Below are 14,260 nucleotides of genomic sequence, written 5' to 3' on the forward strand. Positions count from 1 at the left end.
GTGACGCGCTGCCAAGATGGCGACGGCCGCCTCCGCCCTCTTTTGAGCTTCAAAAACGCTCTTCGGAAAATCTACGGGTGACGTCACGGACACTACGTCCATGTTTTTATACAGTCTATGGTACGAACCAGCGCAAACAGATAATGTTACCTCACGAAGTTAGCCATCAGTCTCCTGGCTTACGTTGAGCATACCAGCTTATTTCTGGTTCAAACACATATGGCTTAATTAAACCAATCGCGTTTACTACAGTTCAGTTAGTGGATCAGGACTCAGGAGGCGCTGGCTCATGGCTGGCTGCTGTGTGACTGAGTGGAGGCGGGGCTAATTTGCGTATTCATAGATCCGTGTATAGTAAATGAGGCAAGGGTGTAGAGTAGCATTCAAGCTATTTTAAGGCATGAGAAAATTATTTTCACAAGAAAAAAACATTTAAATATGTAATTTTGATGATCAAAGATGAGTTTTAAAGGATAACATTTTTGACTACAGGGTGACTTTAAAAAACGTTAGATCAGGAGGCGCTGGCTCATGGCTGGCTGCTGTGTGACTGAGTGGAGGCGGGGCTAATTTGCGTATTCATAGATCCGCGTATAGTAAATGAGGCAAGGGTGTAGAGTAGCATTCAAGCTATTTTAAGGCATGAGAAAATTATTTTCACAAGAAAAAAACATTTAAATATGTAATTTTGATGATCAAAGATGAGTTTTAAAGGATTACAGGGGGACTTTAAGGGTTAAACTATTCTAAGCACCAGACAGAAAACACAAATGCTATCAATACTGCAACGAGGTATGCCACTTAATGCTCATACATAATGAAAGAGCTTTCAAAAGCACTCCAAATGAAACAGTAACTCATTACACTAACTAACGTTACATTAATAATTAATATTCCTCAACATTTCTCAGATGATCCATTTAATAGGCCTGCGCAACACAAAATGACCTAAAATCGATGATGATGCTAGAGTATGGCATAAAGCACATTTCTAGAGAAACACATTTTGATATAAAAAATAATTTATAGAATAAAACAACAGTAAATAATGGTATAGTACGTTAGTCAGTGTTAGCCTCACATACCCCGCGAAGCGGCTTCCACACACAGCTAGACGATGCGTCCACCAAAATACCAGTTTCTCGCGAAAGAAAGGAGCAAACTGTCGCACAATGATTTACATCACAGATTAAACAGCTATGAGAATCAGAACGATGACTCAAATATTGGTGGATTGTTGATATATGTATTTTTTTTCACACGACCAACTAGACCCAGCGATCCATACACAAGATTGACCCGGAAGAGAATCAGTGACTGACTCGTTTTCAGCAGCTCACAGTAAGCGACACTGGCCCCTCTTTCCCACACCTCCACCGCTATGTATTCCTGATTTACTCCCACTTCTAGTAACCTATATGGCAATCCAATTTTAATAAATGTAGCACACCCTCCTCCTCCATCAGTTCTATCTTTCCTTAACACTGTGTACCCATGTATTACAAAATCAAGATTTGGTTTCAGCCATGTTTCCTGAATACATAACACATCTGGTTTCTCTTCTAATTCATTTATGAAATGCTAAGTAAAAATAATTTTTTTTTAACGTTTACAGAAATATCCTCCTAACCAAATATTTCTAATATCATCAGATAAATAAACTTTTTTGTGATTACTTATAATTGTATAATTTTTCAAAGTTGGCACGTGTTTTAAATGTTAACGTGTTGAAGTTTATGATTTTTAAATTATATTTTATATGTAATTTAATTAAATGTGTGTACATACAAATATAAACACATCTATCTATCTATATATCAATCTATCTATTCTATCATGAAACAAAACGATTCATGAAAGAGAGAAAATGTAAAAGGTAATTCACAAAAATATCAAACCATTGTTTTGGCTATATTATATTACATTAAAATTATATTATATTATACACTGTGACACAAAAATATCAAACCATTGTTTTGGCTATATATTATATTATATTTTTTAATATTATATTATATTATACACTGTGACAACATGTTCCGCTATTGGTAATCAAGCTTTTAATAAACTGTATCTAGTAGGCTACAGTATATCCCTGTATCCCATATATATTATGTCACTGCATGTGCTCTATATAATAATGTAAGCAAATACATACTGTAAACCAGTACAACTATATACATTGTAAATAAGGAAAGATCACGGTGTGATATATGTTTTATTGTAATGTCATTATCTCAAGGTTCGGCAACTTCAAAGCAGCTGATTCATGCACCTTTTCTCAAATGTAATTTTGAAGTGCTGAATTACAGTATTAACCCATCGCTCTCTGTACAATCAAAAATGTAATCAACATCCCAAGTTCAGACAGATAGATAGATAGACAGACAGATAGATACTTCCATCTTTCAAGAAATTTGTTTCTTATTGGTCCTGGAGCAATCCAGCGCATCTGAAGTTTTACACTACAGCATCATATCACCACCAAACATCAAAGGAACTGAACTCGCATGCAAAGCGCACTAGCACCCTGAGTATACAAGATGGTAGAGTATTTTAAGCAACATACTCAGGAAGTACAGATCTTTTGAGTCACTGCTGTACATTTGTATGGACGCTGAATTACCTTGATTTGTGTTGCTCTTATGGTTGCTTGGTTTTCTTGATCTGCATAGAGCTGTGTGCAATGATGTCATATAACAAAACAATGCAGAAAAAGTCTATGAAGAATTAAAAGCACTATGCTATTTAACACAATGAAATTGTGCACTTTTAAGTCCCTTTTTAAACTTTTACACAATAAATTACATCAGAAGTACACTTTTTTTCTGTATACGTCCCCATAACGTCTAACTGCTGTTGACTAATAATACATTAATGCCAGTATAACAGTGTTATGGTGGAATAATATCACACTTTACATCTATTCATATCCACTTTCAGACTACAAAGCTTGGATTGCAGAGACGACGCGGAGAAGTAATGGATTTACACAATATACTGTTTGCAAACCCCAGCCATACAGTACAGCACAATTAGCAGACTCAGCACATAACTGCTAGGTTTGCTGGTCATTTATGCAACCCAAAATAAAACAAATTACACAATGGAGCTGCTACAATTGTCACGGTGTATCACTCTTCAATGCTACAGGTGTATAACAAGAATAAGAAGACCACTAGGACTGCGCTAATACAGTTGCTTTGTCTGGTGATACTAAGCTGAAATGGTGTGAAATATAATATCTACGAAGATCAGGCAAACTTTATTTTATGTGTGGGGGAATCAACTGTCAGGTTGTCCCTTCTTTGCTATTAACACATTATTTGACATTCAGTCCTTGTTCTTCTGTTTAGAGGATATTCAGGAAGCTGCTGAGGCACAAAGGGCTGTTCTCATCTTTCAGCTCAACTCCAATTCATCTGTGCACTCCAGCCCCATGCTTCAATAGTGTCTAAAACAGAAAAGACAACAAATATGAGATGGTTAAACTAAAGAGATAGCTTACCCCCAAAATTAATATTCTGTTCTCATTTGCTCACTATCATTTTTTCAAACCTGAGTTTCTTTAAACAATGAAAATGGCCAATTAGTGAATCTTTAGTGTTCTTTTGAGTCATGAATGAATCAGTCTGAATGATTCATTCACGAATCAGACTTCGCTACTGATCTCATGAACATGTCATTTTGTGTTCCACAGAATAATAAAAAAGTCATACAGGTTTGAAATAACATGAGGGTGAGTAAATGATGACAGAACTTCCATTTTTGGGTGAACTGTCCATTTAAGGCAAGACACTACAGGCAAAAACATTTGGTCAGTTTTGAGATTTTGGGGTATTTGGCTTTTCATAGCATGTTGTTTCAGACTAGTGAAAAGAAAACATCCAAAATACATTTTTAAGTATTAATTTTAATGCACTTTATCTATTTGTGTCTCTAGATTTCAATTACAATATATATTTTAAAGGCTGTTTTCTTAAAATTAGTTTTTTTTTTCTCATTCACCGAGTCAGAAATCTCCACTTCAGCAGCACTCACACACACCAGACCGTACAGTTTTATTCTTATCTATATTCTGATGGTTTTTACAGAGGGGTTTGTTCATATACAAATTGCCTGATTTTATAAAACATTCTATTCCCAAAAATATGGCAAAAAAATCTGGCTGTTGACAGAATTTTCTGATTCATGGAGTGATAACAAGAAATCCAAAATCCCCTCATGAAAAACCTTTGACTTAGCAATCACCTTTGCATTAGATGTTGAGCTTGTCTGAGGAGTCTGAGACTTGTCTGAGACTCTGGAAAAGTGATGAGTCAATAGCAGCGCTACTGCAATCCTGGATCAGGTTCTTGTTGCAGTCACCAAAAGCTGGAGCAGCAGACACTTTGGGATGCGAGACCTGCCCCGTCAGAATGTGGATATCGCCCAAAGCCACAGAAGTCATGCTGTTCTGTGAGATCTCGCTGATGGGGGAATATTCTGGAACGAGCTCGTCTCTGGACACTGGACTGCAATGACAAGTATTTTGGTTTATTACAGGAACTGGCATGTGGTTATCAAACCTATTTATTCTGAAATAACGTGGCATGACTTTGTTGGAGCTAACCTGACATCCATGGACTGAACCCCATCCGAGAGATCATCTGCCCCGCAGCTCTTTGCCTCCAGTGGCTCAAGGCATATGATTGGGTACTCAGATTTTGCCTTTGGTGGACTAATAATCGCTGTGTTACCTGTTGTGTAAGATTAATGTAGTTTAATCCAAAAGAAAAAAAATTCAGAGCATTTTACCAGATTATCAACATTCTATTTTGAGATGACAAACTAATTTCAGTTCGTAATTACACCACTTGATGGCGCTATATTTTTTTTCTACAGACAAAATAGATTTCCACATGCTGAGTCACTCAGCTACAAGAAAAAAAGACTAATAATGAGTATGTGTGTTTGAGTGAAATAATACAGTGAAAGGGAGGGTTAAACACATGCTCACTATAGAACTGTATAATGATACACAGGTCATATCAATACCTTCAGTTTCCAAAGGAGACGGTGAGATGGACTGGGAAACAGAAATGGGGGATGGGACTTCCATCTGCACCTCTTCTTTCTATCCAAACATGACATGCAATATTATTTGCTACAGTCAGTAAATCTTTGTCATCTGATAATTTAATTGGCCTGCAGAGAATTTATTTACCTTTTCCCCATCCGGTTTTCTTGTCCTTTTCATAATCTCCTCAATACGCTGCCAAAATCAAAGATGCAAACATCATACATAATAAGCTTTAATTAAAACATAATCTCAAAGCAACAAAGTAAGTCGTTTCTGATGTTGTTTTGATTATTTTTTCAACACTTAACACATACCAGACAATATAAAATACACCTAATCATTTCCTAATGTATAAAATCAAGTCATGCTTTGTTTTTATTTAAATACATCTTGAATATCTCGTTTGCCATGATAAGATTTCAATTACAAATGGGTTGCAAACACCATTTCTTGTTGACTTTACATGCAGCCAGATTCAGCTGCTCTGTTGCACACTCTATAAAGTTTAAATTAAGTTTTAATTAGGAAATAAATCTATGCATAGATAAGTAGCCCTTAGAGATTACCACTTCAAAATTACTTACCACTAAACTTTTCTCATTATATTGCACCTTACATTGCATAATCATTTTAATAGTGTCAATGTGAATACATTTTCCATGTATTGCTTGATTCTAAACGTAAACACACAGAAAAGAGAAGAACCTTCTTCCTTTGAAGTCTCTCCTGCTCCTCTTGAATTTTCAGAAGCTCTCGCTCCTGTCTCTTCCGTTCAGCCTCTCTATGAACGCGCTGCACTGCTTCCTCCCTCTGCCAAACATCATGACACATCACATCTCCAGCTACATCACATTCATCCCTACAGATATTCACAGCTACAGAAGACATATTGGTGCTGCATGTGACTGGATGGATGAGTATGCTGAATGTGTCTTGATGAGTCAGTTGTCTTTTTTTAATTTATGTAATGCTGCTTTGATTTGATTTGATTTTTTTATTATTATTAATTTGTTTGCTCAAATAGCGGGGTCAAAAAATCTGAGACCACTGCTGACAACATAATATATTTCTAATTATAAATATAATTTATAATAAAAAAATAAAACATCTAATAAATCTAAAAATATACATCTAATAAATGTATAATGTAATATAATATAATATAAAAATGTAAAAAAAAAAAAAATCACTTCAGCAGTGGTCTTAGATTTTTGAGCTCCAGTGTTTAAACAATTATTATAATTAATCAGGACAGATTGGTGCTGCACGTGTTTGAGTCAGTGACCTAATGGATGAGTATGCTGAATGTGTCTTGATGAGTCAGTTTTATTTTTGTGCATTTTCATTGTTCTTTTTGTATTTATGAAATTATGTAGATTTTTTAATTTTAATTTTGTTTGTTTAAACAGTGAGGTCCAAAAATCTAAGACCACTGCTGAAAATGTAATAGATCTTTTTTCTTTTAAAATTTTTTAAATACTATAATATAATATAATATAATATAATATGTTGCATTATATTATTAATGTATTTATTTAAAAAATGTATTAAATAAATAAAAATGTATAACATTTTCATCAGTCTCAGACCTTTAGTTTCGACCGTTTGAAAAATTAATCTAATTAATTGTATTTTAATGTAATTCATTGTAATATCCCTCTGACCTGTCTCTCCAGATCATCCTGGAGCTCCTTCCAGCGTTGTTCCTTTTGGTGCCTGTCTTCCAGCTCTCTTTGACAGCGCTCCTCCTCCTGCCTCTGTCTTTTCTCTTCTGCCTCTCGAGCTGCCTGTTCCTGCCGCTGTCTCTCCTCTTCCTGCTGCCTCTGGAGCTCCTCAGCCCTGAGCCTGAGATTCATGAAGATGATGATATATAATACGGAAGCAAACATATAAATGTGACACACAGACCCTAGAGACACACAATATCTCTACCTTTCCTCTTCTAGGCGTTGCTTTTCTTCCTGCTCCTTCTGTACTCTTGCCAGTCGTCGTCTCTCCGCCAGCAGCCTGGAGGCCTCCTCAGCATCACTGGTACCTGCTTTCCCAGTGGGAGTTACTGGAGACTCTGAAACACAAGACAGGAGGCACTTAGTCCACGTCACGTGATTGAGATCCCACTGGCACAGCTTCATAGTAAATGATGAAAGAATGAGTATTGTTAATATGAACTGAAATTAAAACTAAAACTATTAAAATTGTACAACTGAAATAAAGCTAAAATAATAAAAATATATAAAAATGAGAAAACGTACACTTGAAAATTAGATGAAAATTAGAAATGTTACCTTGACAAATAAACTAATACAAATGACAAAATGACTATTATTTTAACTTGATCTAAAATTAAACGTGAAAATCTAAAAAATAAAAGCAAGTTCAAAATTATAATAAATGCTATAATTGTATATAAATAATACTAAATAAATAAAAGACAGAATATTGAACTTTTCCTTTAAAAAAACAATACCTGCATTATGTCCAAATTCCTTGCTTGCAGATTTTGTGATTTTCTCTGTTCTGGAGGTCTTTCTCTCTAGAGTGCTGCAGCCTTTAATCTCCAAGGACCCTTTCTCCTCTCCTTCCCACCTCTTGTTTTCTAAACATGGCGTTGTGGCTCTGTGCCTCATCGGGGAAGGGGGGTATTGACCCGGGGAGGCTGGGGACTGGATGCGGCTCTTACAGGACTTGGATCTAATTACAAATGAAAAAACAAAAAAACAAATATACACTCAGTCTAAATCAGGACTTGGATCTAATTACAAATGAAAAACAAAAAGAAAAAACAAATATAGCCTACACTCAGTCTAAAGTGTTGAAATAAATAAATGACAACAAGTAATAATATATGATATGATAAAATACAAAACCTTTTCGGTGTGCTGGGGTTCTTGCGGGTAGAAGAACTTCGGGTGGGTGTTGTTGGAGACTCAAGTTTTTTTGTAGATGAGTCAGCTAAGGTTTGAGCGATGCTCTTTTCGGGTTTCTCAGTCTAAACACCCAAAACAGATACCAGAATTATGCATTTGTCCAATTCACTGTTCTAACAAAGCCACAAAACTACAAAAACCTGAACAATAGTCTCTCAGCCAAACTCAGCCTAAATTTAATAAATGCAGCAGAAGTATTGTTCATTCATGAAGACTAATGCATTAAGTGATAGTATAACCAAGAATTAAAATTCTGTCCTCATTTATTAATTTTATTTTATTAATTATTAATTTTAGTATTAAAGAGATACTATTATGGTACTATTATTTGTTATTTTGAATTTTATTTTATTTTCATATTTTCTGCTTTCAAATTAATTTTAGTTAAAGTTGTAAAAAATTTTTGTTGTGTGTATTTGTAATTTTTTATAGGTTTTTGTTGTTTCAAGTATGTCTGTATTGTATAGTTTTTATAAATTGAATTGAACTATTTTAGTACATTAAGTTATACTAAATGAAAATAAGAAATGCTGCCTTGGGAATTAGCCAAAATAAAACAAGTTTAAGTTTTTTATATTGCATTTGATTTCAGTTAACAATTAGATTATTACAAGGGACAACATTTTTTAATTGTTTTTAATTTAATTTTATTTAACTATAATGACACTGATTTGCTCAGGTCTTTTGACTTTCTTTCTTCTGTGGATCATAAAAGAAGATATTTTGGGAAATGTTTCTCAACTATCTATCAATTCTTTTTGTTTCACAGAAGAAAGAAAGTCACACAGGTTTGGAATAAGATGAAGGATGAATTATCCCTTCCAATAATGTTAGGTTCCAATTTTCACCAATATCAACATTTTTACCTTCTAGAATGTTCAAGATATATAATGTACACATTTTAGAAATACATTCTGAAGTATACCAAAAAATGATATATTTCTCATACGGTATCTGTCAAAAGACCCTCTGCAGGACATTCAAACCCCTCAAAAATCCATGGCTATAAATCCATGACTGAAACTGGACATGCACAGATCTGTGCAATGCAGTTGCTAGGAGACCAGCTCCTCTGTGGGTTGTATCCCATTGTGCTTTGCACCAAATATAAATATCTGAGTTATCTGACAAAATGTTGATCACATCTATGCAGATCAGACCTGAGGGCTTTTCGGGGTTGTGGCTGCGCTGGAGTCGTCCAGCTGTCCGTAGAACGATGTGCTAACCTTCTTTCGCTCGGCTCTACTGGGTGAAGCCCTGTAAGGAGACCTGTGAGGGCTGGAGGAGGCTATTCGGGAACAAAGACCTTTATTATTTAGATTTCTATTTTAAATAAATGCTGCTCTTTTGAACTTTCTATTAAAAAAGAACCCTGAAATAAATGTATCAGTTTCCACAAACATATTACGCAGCATAACAGTTTTGAACATTTCTTCCTATAATTGCAAAGCTGTTTTTTTGCAACCATTACTCAAGTCATTCAAATATAGTAAAATATATTAAAACATCTTAAATTGTAATAATATTTAATCAAATGACTGTTTGTTTGAAATAATTGCTTCTTTCACATTAAACCTAAAAAAGAACATTAAAAATGATGACCAACCCCAAACATTTGAATGGTAGTATAAATCTTAGCACACATATAACATACACCTATGTAAAATCTCATGCACATGCAAACCATCACAACAACAACAACATCAGAATCACTGTGACTGAATCTTTAGGGAAGTAAACGGGGATGACACGTAAAGCAGCAGGAAGTCAGTACCGTTCCTGGATTTGCTGGCAGGAGGGTGAGCAGCGGGGTCATTGGTTAAGGAGGCTGAAGCAGGAGAGGGCGGGGCAATATTTTGTGCGACTGGGGCGATACCTTGCGATCAGCAACAGCTCGATGTCTCAGTGTCACACTGCAGCTCCCTCATAAAACAGTTGCATTTTCATCCCACAGCTGCTGTATTAGTCAATATCCCAGTCGGGTTTAAAACAAAAAGGCTGCAGTGCAGTTCCCACACCCTGTTTTCCTATCTCTCCATCCATTCCCACTCCCCACGGCCCTGAGAGGAGTTCACACAAGGGACCCTCCACGCCCTCGCAAGCGCACACTCACTCACCCTCGCAGACTCCTGGAGGTCCACCCCAGGTCCAGCGTTTGGGCCTCAGGTGGGAACTCTAGGAGGTTAAATTCAACAGGAATAAAGACTTAATTACACACAGATTACAAAAACTATTCTTGTTATAAAATCTAACCGGAGCCCAGTAAAAATGTCAACATGTGTGATGTCACCATGACAAATTGGACATCTTGAGCTAACATAGCTACAGCTATTAAATTTTTTTCATATTTTCAACTCAAATCTGTTTCTTTCCACCAATGCAAGATGTTTGACTACAATGTATTGGCTTTCATATTACCATATGAAAAATTGTGGAATGATTTCCTACACCTCAAAAAATAATAATATTTTTGCTCTGGCTTAAAGATGATGTGTGTAATTTTTGTGCTATCAGCACAAATTCAAAGATAATAACTGTTTCCAAACCGATTTCTCAAATGTTCCCTAGATCTTCTATTGTTTGGACAAAAACGTAGTCCCGCCCCAAACTCACACACTATTGGTTGAGTGTTTGTTGTTGTCTTGAGATCGAAGGGGTCAACAATTAGGATAGATATAGATTATAATATAATGAAATACTAGCAATATACAATACCATTCAAAGGTTTGGGCCAGTAAGATTATCATATGTTTTTTTTAAAATAAGTCTCCTATGCTCAACAAGGTGGCTATTTATTTATTCAATATTAAATACAGTACAATAATAGAATATTGTGTAACATTATTAAATTAACTCTTTTCTATTTGAATATATTTAAAATTGTCATTTATTCCTGTTATGGCAAAGCTGAATTTTCAGCATCATTACTCCATTCTTCAGTGTCACATGATGCTTCAGAAAAAATTCTAATATGCTGATCTGCAGCTCAAGAAACATTTCTTATTATTATCAATGTTGAAAACAGCTTAACTTTTTTGTAACTTTTGGAAACTGCGATTCAGGCATCTTAGGTGAATAGAAGGTTATGATGAAGAGAAATTCTAAAATTTGTAAAGACAAATGTCTGTCTTTTGATCAGTTTCATGCAACCTTGCTCAATAAATGTATTAATCGTATTAATTATGTTAATATATCTATACAATGTGTTTTAATTTCTTTCAAAAAAATTAAAAATAAAATAAAAATCTTACTGACCTTAAACTTTCAACAGTATTACATATTACTTATATTTTTCCCTATCTGCTGCATTTGTTTTGACTCCAAAAACTGTATGTTTAAGTATTTTAATAGCTAAAAATTACACACACCACATCAAGGATTAAGCAAGCTGGGAAAGAAAATGAACAGCAATAAACTATGCATAATAAAAAACATAACTTTATCATAATATTACACACAAAACAAATCCAAAAATAAAAGAATTCACAGATAAGAAGGTGTATGAGAAAAAATACTTTATCTGTCCTTTGAGTGCATACCCCAAAGAGAATAAAGTTTGGCTGTAACCCCTGACCTTTTCCTCCTCCATGCACTGCTTCCTTTTCTCCTCCACGGCGGAACGACGGAGCATCTCCTTTTGCCGCTGCTCCTCCAGACGCCTCCCTCGCTCCACCAGCGAGCGTTCATACTGCAGCTGTGCGCGCTGCTCCTTCTCCAAGAGAGCTCGCTCCCGCACAGCTAGACACACAGTGGGGGTGGACACGGGTAAGTCTATAGATTGCCCTGATACGGGAAAGGCCAAGCCTCTCCCTACCTGCTGACAATACTGATTCATTTGTGCTAAGCACTTAGTGGTATTATCAGAAGTCTTCCACCATCGGATTCAGTGATGAATGGAGCAGTAGTCTATTGCCCTGGAATAACCCTCTGCTTTAACTTATCAACAAGATTGCCATGAAATCCATTTAGGAATTAAACATGGTTCTAAAGCAGGCTAATGTTTTAGACAATTTTGAAAGGAACATATCATTTAGTTGTTGACAGTAATAACTGAATAAAAGACTTGCAGCTCACCTTGGCTCTTATCTTTCTCCTCTCTTCTTTCTTTGGCCAGTCGAATTCTGTCTTTCTTCGAGCCTCCATCTTTGCATGAGAAAGGAAACAAATGTTAAAATGCACATAAACAGTGAACACACCTTTAGGAGTCCGTGCAATCTTTTTCTTGTGTAACCAAATATTCAAGCCCGTAAATGTCTATGGTGGTTATAGTCCTGAAAACATTGGCTTTAATTGTGTAATGGTATGCAAATATATGCAAAGTCAAAATGCTCAAAGGGAACACAAACGCGATTTTTCGTAAAGTGATTTTCCACCATTCACAGCAGAGCCAGTGGCACAGTCTGTCAGATCCCTGTTAGCTTCAAATCTAAAGCACATTTGACAAAGCACATTTTTATGCTTTGTTTTTAAAGGAAAGGGCATTTATATCAGACAGTATGCATTGTTAAATCATTATAGGAATCTTTCAATAATAAACATAAGAATCTAATATATAAACCCAATATCAAACTCATTTATTCTGATGTGTCTGTTAAAAAAGAGCTATAAATAGCTTGCAGTGCAAACCAGGGCTAGTTGTCACATAGAATGTATATTTGTAACTACTGTATAAGATTTTGAGTGCAATTAGATGCGTTTTCTACGCAGTGATTTTGTACGTTAGTTTCAAATATTTTTGTAAATGGTCTTTAATTTTAACTTCTGGGCTATTTTAAATGCTACACAATATATTAATTTGTCTGCTAATACAGTTGTTTGATAATTTTTTACTGTTTCTTGAATTGTTTTATGCTTCATGATCGTTTTACTGTGTAAATTTAGCTGAAAAGCCTGTAATAGGCTTCATAATGGCAAGTACAGATTTGCGCCATGTAATGTAGCCTAACAACATGTCCTGTCACAAATGATCAACGTGTTTTAACAACCTGCATCTTTCTTTCTAATAACAGTGTATATGTTCAATAGCCTTTTTTGTGTAGTAGAGATTAAGGTGTGTATGAATAGAAATTTAACCAACTCGGAGAAGAATTTACTGGCATAAACAGTGTGACAACTAGTCCCGGTCTTCATTCCCTATATGATAGTCACACTTTTTTAATAATAATAAAAATAAAAACATATTTAAGGGTTAACGTTACGCACTCTTCACCTGGACAGGTCAGTCTTTGGTTTCCCATCCTCCTCTCACCTCAGCAGCCTGTTTCCATGACAACAGCTCGCTTTCCCAGTTATCCGTTCCTCAATACTGTCAAATCTGGGTGAGGCTTCTTTTTAAAGAATGAAAATATAACACAACATAACGTACCTGACAGGTTTTCCACGGTGGTGGCCATTTCCAGTTGATCTATGGGAGTTTTCCAACGATCAATACCCAGATGACATTCCGTCTCACTACATTTATTTATCAATCACTATTTAAGTTGAAAAAACCAAAACGCGACGAAAAACTAAACACAGTTTCACCTCAGATTTTATTCATCCGAACACCATCTCGGTCTTCGACCAGATATTACTAGCGAAGGCTGAAGGCAGAGCCACAAGAGCGCGAGGTTCTAATAAATTACAACACGCTCGACCAATTGCCGCGTGCCGAGCGCCGAGCGCACGCGCGCGTAAGCAATGCACCCACGAGCAACGCATTACGTCATAGTTTACATAGCGGTATATATGGAAAGCTCAGCAGCTGAGCACAGGGCAGAAATTCCCATTTATTTCCCCTAGAGACGTTTAATTAAACGTGCATGGAAATATATAACCATAGCCTACTTTAGTGATCACAAAGGGAAACACAGGATGCCATTTATCTGGCATTGTCTTATAATTGAGAGGTAAAGACTGCTCAAATATCTGCCTGGATTATGTCTGGACTAGATATATGCATGCAAAATGTGAACAATCAGATCCTCTAAAGACTATGCATGCAAAATGTGAACAATCAGATCCTCTAAAGACTATTTCTAGTGCAGACAGCCAGTTAGAGAAGTGTGAGATTTAATTTTTTTGTAAAAGACATTTTTAACCACAAACCAAATATGACATTATGGAACATATGGCCTATTTTCACACTACAGTATTGTCCTCCAAGTATGTGTTAACATCTGTCTGAGCATGTAGACGCATGTGCTATAGGCTACCTTGGTTTTTCACACTGCAACACACGTGATGGGGCGAAACACAGTGACTAATATCACTCAAGCCTATGGCTAGACAC

At 35.8% G+C, this 14,260-nt stretch overlaps 2 protein-coding genes across 4 annotated transcripts in view; both read right to left on the minus strand.

Annotated features, from left to right (window-relative positions):
* The window catches only part of LOC107705250 (uncharacterized protein CXorf23-like), a 10,233-nt gene extending 8,905 nt beyond the window's left edge, over nucleotides 1-1,328 (minus strand). For 2 of the 3 annotated variants that reach the window (XM_016508454.1, XM_016508453.1), the window contains exon 1: nucleotides 1,086-1,327. The gene's annotated coding sequence lies outside the window, so the exon portion shown is untranslated. Of the gene's footprint in view, nucleotides 1-1,085 lie in introns of all 3 variants that reach the window. The other variant, XM_016508455.1, reaches the window with a different exon arrangement.
* Nucleotides 1,329-2,203: 875 nt separating this feature from the next.
* LOC107705182 (MAP7 domain-containing protein 2-like) lies at nucleotides 2,204-13,627 on the minus strand. The gene is made up of 17 exons (XM_016508361.1): nucleotides 13,355-13,627; nucleotides 12,064-12,132; nucleotides 11,505-11,727; nucleotides 11,042-11,055; nucleotides 10,103-10,150; nucleotides 9,703-9,853; nucleotides 9,150-9,312; nucleotides 7,930-8,051; nucleotides 7,530-7,753; nucleotides 6,995-7,127; nucleotides 6,727-6,907; nucleotides 5,768-5,872; nucleotides 5,207-5,254; nucleotides 5,038-5,116; nucleotides 4,613-4,739; nucleotides 4,252-4,514; nucleotides 2,204-3,454 (listed from the first exon to the last, which is right to left on the minus strand). The coding sequence occupies exons 1-16, from the start codon at nucleotides 13,380-13,382 to the stop codon at nucleotides 4,259-4,261; spliced, it is 1,971 nt and encodes a 656-aa protein (XP_016363847.1). The 5' UTR covers nucleotides 13,383-13,627; the 3' UTR covers nucleotides 2,204-3,454; nucleotides 4,252-4,258.
* Nucleotides 13,628-14,260: the final 633 nt, after the last annotated feature.

Source organism: Sinocyclocheilus rhinocerous, unplaced genomic scaffold (genome assembly GCF_001515625.1).
Source record: "Sinocyclocheilus rhinocerous isolate Xijiao unplaced genomic scaffold, SAMN03320098_v1.1 scaffold594, whole genome shotgun sequence".
In the NCBI taxonomy this organism is placed as follows: Eukaryota; Metazoa; Chordata; class Actinopteri; order Cypriniformes; family Cyprinidae; genus Sinocyclocheilus; species Sinocyclocheilus rhinocerous.